At 35.2% G+C, this 9,682-nt stretch overlaps 2 protein-coding genes across 2 annotated transcripts; one reads left to right on the top strand and one right to left on the bottom strand.

The window, feature by feature from the left end:
• The first annotated feature begins 10 nt into the window (after positions 1-10).
• Positions 11-2,872, top strand: LOC139882374 (uncharacterized). The gene has a single exon (XM_071866705.1). It carries the CDS (start codon positions 11-13, stop codon positions 2,870-2,872), a length of 2,862 nt encoding a protein of 953 aa, XP_071722806.1.
• Positions 2,873-3,325: 453 nt separating this feature from the next.
• Positions 3,326-4,812, bottom strand: LOC139882362 (uncharacterized). Its single transcript, XM_071866694.1, has 6 exons — positions 4,687-4,812; positions 4,449-4,601; positions 4,062-4,208; positions 3,708-3,860; positions 3,500-3,622; positions 3,326-3,403 (listed from the first exon to the last, which is right to left on the bottom strand). Exons 1-6 carry the CDS (start codon positions 4,810-4,812, stop codon positions 3,326-3,328), a joined length of 780 nt encoding a protein of 259 aa, XP_071722795.1.
• Positions 4,813-9,682: the final 4,870 nt, after the last annotated feature.

Genomic DNA, 9,682 nt, shown 5'->3' on the forward strand with positions numbered 1-9,682 from the left:
TTCTGATCAAATGGGTGGTTTCCAATTCCAAACGTTCCTCTCCATTTTTCCTTTTATAGCAATAGCTTGTGTTTTTGCTGAAAGCAATTCATCATTCTGGCTTTTAAGAATCAAATCAGAATTAGTAGACTCCACAGGAGTCCTCGACAACTGGTCTCTAACTACTCCTTCATGCAGCTGGTATGGAGTAACATGTTCTGTCGAAGAATCCCATGTCGTCGCCTTGAATCTATCAGCCTCTGCACTTTCAGGTTCCATTTCCCCAGACATCTACCAGCTCTCTTCACTTCAAACACTCGATTTGTCGTCGAATTCTTTCAGTGGCTCGATACCTTCTGAAATTGGACATCTTCGAAATTTAAGGACACTTCTCCTGTATTCAAACTCTCTCTCTGGTCAGGTTCCGGCTGAGATTGGACTCTTGAAGAATTTACAAGTACTTAGAATGGGAGATAACATGCTTTCGGGTGAAATACCAACAAGTATCGGAAACTTGACTGAATTACGAGTGTTAGGCCTTGCGTATTGTCAATTCAATGGGAGCATTCCTGTGGAAGTCGGTAATCTGAATAAGTTGTCATCTCTTGATTTACAGCATAACAATCTAAACGGCCTCATACCGAATGAGATTCAGGGATGCGAAGCTCTCGAAAACTTTGCAGCATCGAACAATAAGCTTCAAGGAGATGTTCCTTCATCAATTGGATCGCTTAAATCACTGCAAATTCTCAACCTAGCCAATAATAGTCTTTCTGGATCAATTCCGATTCAATTAGGCTCTCTATCCAATTTGACATACTTGAATTTGCAAGGGAATAATCTGAATGGCGAAATACCTTCTGAGCTTAACCATTTGGTTCAGCTGGAGACACTCGACTTATCAAGAAACAATCTCTCTGCAGGCCTCAATATGCAGTTGAAGAATCTTCGAGTTCTTGTTCTGTCTGAAAATTCTCTGACAGGAAACATTCCGAGTAACTTTTGTCAGAGCAATTCGAATTTGCAGCTGCTTATATTATCGGAAAACAAGCTCTCTGGGAAATTTCCTTCCGAGCTTCTGAATTGTATTTCTGTCCAGCAATTAGACCTCTCTGGTAATCATTTCGAAGGAGAGATACCGTCTGGCCTCGACAAACTAGGGAACCTTACGGATCTCCTTCTCAACAACAACAGCTTTACAGGAAGCATACCTCCTCAGATTGGAAACTTGTCTAACTTGGTGAATCTTTATCTGTTTGGAAACATGATGTCAGGTCGAATCCCAATCGAGATTGGAAAGTTAAGGAAACTGAGCATCATCTACCTCTACGATAACCAAATGTCAGGAAGTATACCAAGAGAGTTGACAAACTGCTCGAGTTTAACGGCGATTGATTTCTTTGGCAATCGCTTTACGGGAAAAATTCCTACCACTATCGGAAAGCTTAAGAACCTGGCACTTCTCCATTTGCGGCAGAATGACTTGTGGGGCTCAATCCCAGCAAGCTTAGGCTACTGCAGAAAGCTACAGTTGTTGGCATTGGCCGATAACAAACTCTCCGGATCGATCCCGCCGACATTCGGATTCCTTTCCGAACTAAGCCTCATCACTCTCTACAATAATTCCTTTGCAGGTCCTCTTCCCACATCTCTGTTCCGGCTCAAGAACATCAAAATCATTAACATTTCTCAAAACAGGTTCAGTGGGAGCATCTTTCCTCTCTGTGGCTCCTCTTCTCTAACAGCATTGGACTTGACCAACAACAGTTTCTCAGGTCCCATTCCAACTAGTCTGTTCATGGCGAGAAATCTTACCCGACTACGCCTCGCTCACAATCATCTAAGCGGTGAAATTCCATCTGATTTCGGTCGACTGACAGAGCTGGATTTTCTCGATTTATCTTTCAATAATCTCACAGGTCAGCTGACTTCTCAACTATCTAATAGTAAAAAGATCGAACACCTTCTGCTCAACAATAACCGACTAACTGGAATAGTGCCGCCTTGGCTAGGAAGCTTAGAAGAAGTCGGAGAGATTGATCTTTCATCCAACAATCTCAATGGAACAGTACCGAAAGAGATCGGAAACTGTTCGAGGTTGCTTAAGCTTTCCCTCCACAGTAACAATATCTCAGGAAAAATCCCAGAAGAGATTGGAGAACTTGTTTCTCTGAATGTCCTTAATCTAAATCGAAACAATTTATCGGGCTCCATTCCTTCAACCATACAGCAATGCAGGAAACTCTATGAGCTGAGGCTGGCAGAAAATGCTTTGACAGGTCAAATTCCATTAGAGCTAGGAAAACTAACAGAATTGCAAGTAATCCTAGACCTAAGTCACAATCTCTTTTCCGGAGAAATACCGTCTTCTCTTGGAAATCTAGTGAAGTTAGAGAGATTGAATCTATCAGACAACAATCTCCAAGGAGTGGTACCTCCTTGGATCGAAAAACTAACAAGTCTTCATGTCCTAAAGTTGTCGAATAATGAACTCCAGGGTCAAATCCCCTTAGCATTATCTCAACTATTCCCATTGAGCTCTTTCATTGGTAATCAGAAGCTTTGCGGGGCACCACTGTCATCTTGTTCTAAGCGATCCACGGAAAGAAATCTTTCAAATGCCCAAGTATCGGCCATTATAGTGGCCATCGTGTTCTCTTCTACTGTCATATGTTTTGGGATGCTCTATCTTATGCTGAGGATCTGGATTAACTGGAGAAAAGTTTCGATTTCGAATTCTAACGGTAACGGAACTGAAGCAAAGAGAGTTCAAGAAGATAAATGGGGTTATGGTGGAGATGATAAGATAAGTTTTAATGAAGAGTACAACAAAGTTAATTCAATGCCTCCTATGATGAGCTTACTTCCAGAGTACGCAACCAAACACGTATAATAAAATGCAGAAATACACATTGATCTGAATAACTTCACTTTGGTCTATGTTTTTTCAATTCTTTTTTTCTTTACGGTTTTCGGTTTTGATTTGCAATGCCCATATGTTTTGTGCTTAATATTCTACTTCAGGATTTGTGGAACTACAATTAAAAAGAACCCTTAGTAAGATCACCCCGAGTTCCCAATTTCCCACAACACAATCTACATCTACTTCTCGATTAGACGATGCAACCTCGAAACTCTGAGGGACAGGCCATAGCTCACAAATCAACTTCAACAAATCAGATCTTCCAAACATAGATTCTGTTTAAAACCCTGCAAACTACACACATGAGGACTTTAATCTAATGATTTTGATGCCATTAATTAGGAATTCCCATCTGCAACAAGTCATCAGACGATAGATAAATTATAAACCCTCAAGAGTAGAAATTCATAGATGTTGGCCTGATCAGTTTCTAAAAATGTCCGGTAAGGTTGCCTCCGTAAAGTATTCCTTCCTGAGCGTTTCCACATCACAAAATCTCACCTTCAAAAACAAACCATGACAGTAAGAGCCATTTTAATACTACTATCTATGACACATAATAAACCAATGAATAATACATATTTAGAATGGCCTTACCAGTGAAATTAACGGTTTGAATAAGGGCTGGGCTAGTTGCCAAAACGGCTGGAAAATGAATGGAGCTTCCACAAAGAGGATCAGGCCTAACCGATCAGGATAGTAATAGTAAAACACATCAACCTGTCAACATAAACAAGTTGAATCCTTTTGAACGTGTACTGTGATTGCTTCATGAGAAGTATGATTATATTATCAGAGAGATTGCCAGAAATGCTAAGAACTTAAAATCTACATTCCGACTCCCAAAGCCTCGTAGATCAATTATTCCAAGTATTTCTTCTTTCCCTGGTGGAAGTTTGCTCAGTGCTTTCTCAATCAAGAACACGGATAGCTTCTCACTCTCACGGGAGTCATGCACCTGCAACATATATACTCCCTCCGTCTCTAATTACTTGTCGCTTTATATTAGATTTTCTTTTCTAATTGAAATATAATTCCAGAGATATAAATGTAAAATCAAACAATCTAATTAAGCTCAATCAAGATAAGAAGGATGTCATGCTATTGGAAATATACTGATTACTCAATCATATGATCCGATCGACGGGAAACTACTTACTCCGGGAAGGTGCTTTGATGCTATAACTATGAAAACCGGTTGACCATTGACAGCGAGAAAGTCATGCACATACGCTTTTCCAGTCCTTGTCATATCACTAACGGATGCTTCTGACAATTCATTCACTCTAAATTCTTCACGCCATTTCTAACTAGAGTCAAAGAATCCATATATCAAAATATATTGCACTAGATAGTATTTATTTTTGCATTCCAATGCTCTTGGAATGCGTAAATGCTCTCTAATTAAAAATGGTGAAATATGGACTTTGATTAGCTTGATTAACTGAATTTGAACACTAAACAAAAAAGGTAGTAGTAAATTTGAACTACTTGAACATAAGATTTCGTTATCATCTTAAAAATAATAGTACTCGATTTCGGATACAATTGCTTTAGTCAATTTGCCAAGAGCCCGATCCACTGAAAATTTGCCATCTTTAAGAAACCACAAGATTATGTCTTCATCATCTCTTCCATTTCTGCCTATTGGAAGACTGCGATGTTTTCTTTCAAGCTTCTCTTTTACTTCCAAAACAAGCTGTCAAGTTATATATATATCATAACCAAACGTGAGACTATAAAAGTGTCAAAAAAGAAAAAAGAAGGGGCAGCTATATATTTACCTTATGTGCTTCAGTTTGATCAAACAAACGATTCTTGATGGATAATTTACAGCGCCCTACCGATTTGATTCTTGTTAAATTGCTCGGAAGAACAAGGTAGGGATGCCCAAGCATGTGGGTTGCCATTTGTTTTGCAAGAGGATGGAAAAGAGTTTGTTTGTTTCCCAAGAAAATCATACTGCCCAACAGAATACATTAATATATTGATCATGTTACGTGTAGGCATGAATACCGACCGACCAAGCTGGCTGATGCTCACGAAAGTTTCATTCTCTTTGGTTTGGACAAGTTTGGCAAACTTCAAAAGGTATGCCAAACTTTTACTCCCTCCGGTCCACTTCAAGTGTTTCGTAATGAAAGTTGCAAATCTTAAGAAAATTATAAATGATAAGAAAAATTATTTGTCCGTCCATCATTTATTATTTAAAATTCATAAATATTTATTCAAATTAAAAGATTAATTAAAATAAATTCAAAAATAATATTAGAAAAATAGCTTAAATATGCATTGATTTACACTCGATATGGACCAAAATAAATTTCATTACAAGACACTTGAAGTGGAAGTAATATAGAAATAAAAGAGAGAAAGTAATGGCCGTTTTGGTCCCTAAGATTTGGTCCCACTACAAGATTTGGACCGACCTTCAGTAATTTTACTGGATTTAGACATTCGAAGTGGGAGTAAATAATTAAAGTCAAAACTATATGTTTGGATCTAACGTTTCACTTTCGAGCTACTTCGTCTTTTATATTTTATTTCGGATATTTGGTCCAAATGATACCGAACTTAATTAATACTTTTTCGTTAACGTTCGAAAATTTTTTTTAATGCGACAAGTTTAGCCAATAAAATAACGATACATATTATTTATATGTATAATAATTTTTACATCACTTATTGTGATCAATTAGATCATATATAAATAAACCTATATCCAAACAATGACCATACGACAAATATAGGGTTTTAGGCTAAGGGAGATTAGAAATCTCGGAAACATTTGAGCGGACTTGTTCTGACCGAACTAAGTTGATGTCGGTCCATTTTTGCTTTGAAGTCGGTTCGGTGTCCGTTCCTGAAATTTAGGAGAAACTCATTCGACAAATTCGGTTTGATGGAAAAACTGACTTCAACATCAGCCACAAAAACATTTGATCTTTTTGGTTTTTGTTTTAACAAAAACCGTTTGGTGTCGATAGCCATTCTTTTTTTTAATAAAAACCGATCGGTCGGTCGGGTGTGTTTTAGAAAAGTTTTATATAAATCTTCCTGTGTTTGTTTGGATATTTCTCTGTAATCTAGTTGATCATCCAAATAGGTCACATGGAAATTATATATACATCTAATTAACACATTTCATCATATTAATGGTTAAACTTATCACGTCAGCGATTTTTAATGGAAGGTAGCGAAAAAGGAGCACATACCCCACTGTTTGTCAAACATAACGTACCCGAAATGGGACATTAGGAACCTGCTTTATAATGAAACATCAGGACCAAGAGGCAAGAGCAAATGCATGGTTTTGCTAATAAATAAAAGTTGGCGGCAGTACCTTCTCGGAGCTTAACTTAAGTTACATTGCTTGTCTCTCGATCACGAATCATTTAATTCAATTAGCCCTATATATGCTATAAGCTCAATTAAATTAGCCTAGTTGTGCAAACTGATAAAAACTATAGGGACTAATACTAATAATCCCTAATATCATACATAGTTTACCTTTTAGTCTTGGGACAACATTTACTTCCACTAGCTTGAGATTAAATATTAATCTTTATACACCCCTTCTTGAGGTGGATTTATGTGATTTTTCTTTTTTTTTCTTCAAAGGAAAGTGGGGAAATATATCTGTTCCTAGTTTTCCTGTAACTGGATTCTCAGGTCATCTTGTTGCTTATCTAGTATCAAAGTTCTTGGCTTATAATATATATATATATATATTAACTGGACTAACAACAATATGTAAATGTGTGGATCACTTTTAATTATTTAAGAAACTCTTTTCACCTTAGTTTGTTGGCATATTTTTTCGTTGTAATATATTATGTAATGGTTTTTTTATAGCCCACGTCAATTTAATACCATTTTGACTACTACGTAATGGTATGATATTATTAACACAAGGAAAATTTAATGTTAAGTATCCAGCATCATATCTTCAGATTTTCATTATCGAACCTGTTGAAACCATTTACATTTGCATTTGTTGAAGTGTCACTCGGTGCCAATGCCAGTGCATTCTAAAAGTTTTAAGCTCATGCATGCCAATATCTCTTAAAGATTATCATACATCAAATATGCTGCACTTCAAATAATTTTCAAGTGGTTTATTTGAGTATCTTATAGTTATATTAATCTAGTGGGAACATAAGCATGCATTATGAAAGACCATCCATACATACGCACAATCAACGTCCTTTGAGAGAGAGGGAGAGAGAGATGCATGGCGATGGCGAAATGGAGACGGCGATTGTTATTAGATCAAAAGTGGAAAAAAAAAAAAAAAAAAAGGTAGAGTACCCTGTGAACAGTTTCAATTCTTCAAATTTCCCGACTTGAAATGTGGTCGTTTTAAACAAAGAAATAAAAGAAGCCTCAAACGGTGTCCTTCTATAAATTAACCGAAAAACGATTCCCTTATGGGGACTTATGAACGGCAAATGATAAAATAAATACACCAGGACTGATTCTGAATTTTAATACAATAACACATAAATAAATCCCTACTCTAATTTTAAGTTTCCCCTTAGTTTTTAATCATTTGACACCTCAATTAATACTATTAAAATTTTACTCAATCTGTATATATGTGTTTTAAATTTTATTTTCTAATTAAACAAATATTTTACTAAATTTATATATTGGATTCATTATTTAAAATAATTTTATTTTGATATGAAAAATAAAATTATATGGCAAAGATAAAGTCGTCAATTACTAAACTTCAAACATTATCTCTCCATGAGGGTTATGGGCTCAAACATTTTTATTTACTATCTCTTGCAGCCGCCTGAAAGTTTTCATCACAGCCACTTCTTTTAACTATAAGTTCAAAAATATCTTCATTCTGACAATTGCAGATGAATCTTCAAGGCATATTGACGTATGATTTTAAGTTTGATATATAACATTTTATCAATTGAATTAACGATTTACTAGGTAAGATTTCTTATTTCAATATATTTTGTATCTTTGTCTCTTTCAAATCTATTGTAAAAAGATATAGGTAGCTTGATGATCATAATAATTTTAATTAGATATATATATTTTCTGTTAGAAGGATGTAGGCTGACTAAACTAGTTACAAGAACAATATTATTGGTTCAACAGATGCCGATAATAATTTTTACCTGAATTGCAAACCCTAGATTCTGTGATTGTTCGTCGTATTAGTGCATAGAGCTGATCAATAACATTTTTGATCCAATGTTTTCCCTATTTTGTCTCATACTCTCTTGATTTTCAACTACATTGTAAGAATTCAATGCGCCATACATAATCTTTTGTTATAACTTTTTTCTTTCTCGTTATTTTGCCTGCAAACGTCTTTTCCTAACCTTTCCCGGCCTTGGAGCGAAATTTCTTGTTTAAATCTCAATCAGAGCTAATTGAGAATCTTTGTGGCGTTGGTGTATGAACACACACGATACAATATATATTGTTCATCTGATAAAAATCTTTACTTTTTTGAGAAAAGAAAAACTAATAGTTATGCCCCTTCTCTTTTGATATTTGCCAGTAGAGTCATTGATCTTTCATTTTTCCTTAGGTGGGGGAATGACATTGTCTGTGGTTTTGTTCTTTTGGCATTTATATATAAGAGTGCACATTATCAAAAGAAAAAAAATAATAAAATAATTTAAGGTCAAGTTCAGCTTTAGATTGAATATTTGATGTTGACTCCATAGACTTCAAGAAATGAAGTGCTGATTCTGAATTCCCGAGAAAAATAATCTCTCAGCTTTCTTAGTGCATGCTAACATAACATTCAGGCCTATTATATATTTTTCTTAGCGTTGAGCCCGAGATATAATGGTTATAATTAAAAGCAATATCATCTTATAATTTTCTTGGAAAATAATTATCTGAATTAAAGATGATGAAGTAAGTTAATGTCACTTCTGACCTATCTCGATCTGCAGAATTAAATTTAATTGGATGGTTTGAACTTCTCAAAAATCATAATCATATGTGATGAGGATTGATATCGTCATTCAAATAATAGTGAGGATTGATATCGTCATTCAAATAATAAACTACTTATTCAGGATAATTTCGATTACAATGAAAAAAATAGCAATGTAGAGCGAAATGGAAAAACTAGCTATTTCAATGGATTTATAAGTCAGTACCTTGCATTTGAGCCTGGAATCTTCCCATATCATGTTGGGTCTTGGCTTAATGCAATGTGATTTTTGGATAATATAATTACCTTTATACACCACTTCTTGTGGTGCATATTTATATGATTTTTTTTCTTCAAATTATCTTGTAATATATCTAGTATCAAAAGTTTTTCTTTATAATATATACTTTTTCAATATCAAAATAAATAATATTTTATATTTTTAAATATATATATTCATGTATATCAATATATATGATGAATCTAAAAGTACGAAAGGTTATCCATTGTGATTTGGAGGTACGTAGTATATGCTAGCTTACTGATGTCATGACTTTTTTCTTATTTCCACAGAATAAATATGGATGGAGAAATTGCGCTTCCGTGAAAAAGCTTTGGAATGAAAAGTTTGTGAGATCGGGTTATCAAGAAATGGCTGAAACTAAACCAAAAGTTATGTTAAAGCTTGAAGACGAAGATGTTCAAGAATGGTCGAACCTCCTCTTCTGTCGGTCTAAAAGTCCTATAAAGATCAAGTATCAAGTGAATGCATATTAAACATTCTTTTCATCGTCGGTGAGGGAGTACTTCCATAGCCACCTTCAAGAGGTCCTGAACAAAGGGATGGAGAGCCTCAGTCTGAA

Source organism: Rutidosis leptorrhynchoides, unplaced genomic scaffold (assembly GCF_046630445.1).
Source record: "Rutidosis leptorrhynchoides isolate AG116_Rl617_1_P2 unplaced genomic scaffold, CSIRO_AGI_Rlap_v1 contig260, whole genome shotgun sequence".
NCBI lineage: Eukaryota > Viridiplantae > Streptophyta > Magnoliopsida > Asterales > Asteraceae > Rutidosis > Rutidosis leptorrhynchoides.

What these genes read in the sequence shown, in the direction of transcription:
- LOC139882362 (XM_071866694.1), bottom strand. Translation starts at nt 4,812, where the DNA reads ATGGCAACCCACATGCTTGGGCATCCCTACCTTGTTCTTCCGAGCAAT. An exon ending in GCAAATTGACTAAAGCAATT is followed by an intron (nt 4,209 to 4,448) that starts GTATCCGAAATC and finishes GACTCTAGTTAG; the next exon opens with AAATGGCGTGAAGAATTTAG. An exon ending in TTAAGTTCTTAGCATTTCTG is followed by an intron (nt 3,623 to 3,707) that starts GCAATCTCTCTG and finishes TTATGTTGACAG; the next exon opens with GTTGATGTGTTTTACTATTA.
- LOC139882374 (XM_071866705.1), top strand. Translation starts at nt 11, where the DNA reads ATGGGTGGTTTCCAATTCCAAACGTTCCTCTCCATTTTTCCTTTTATA.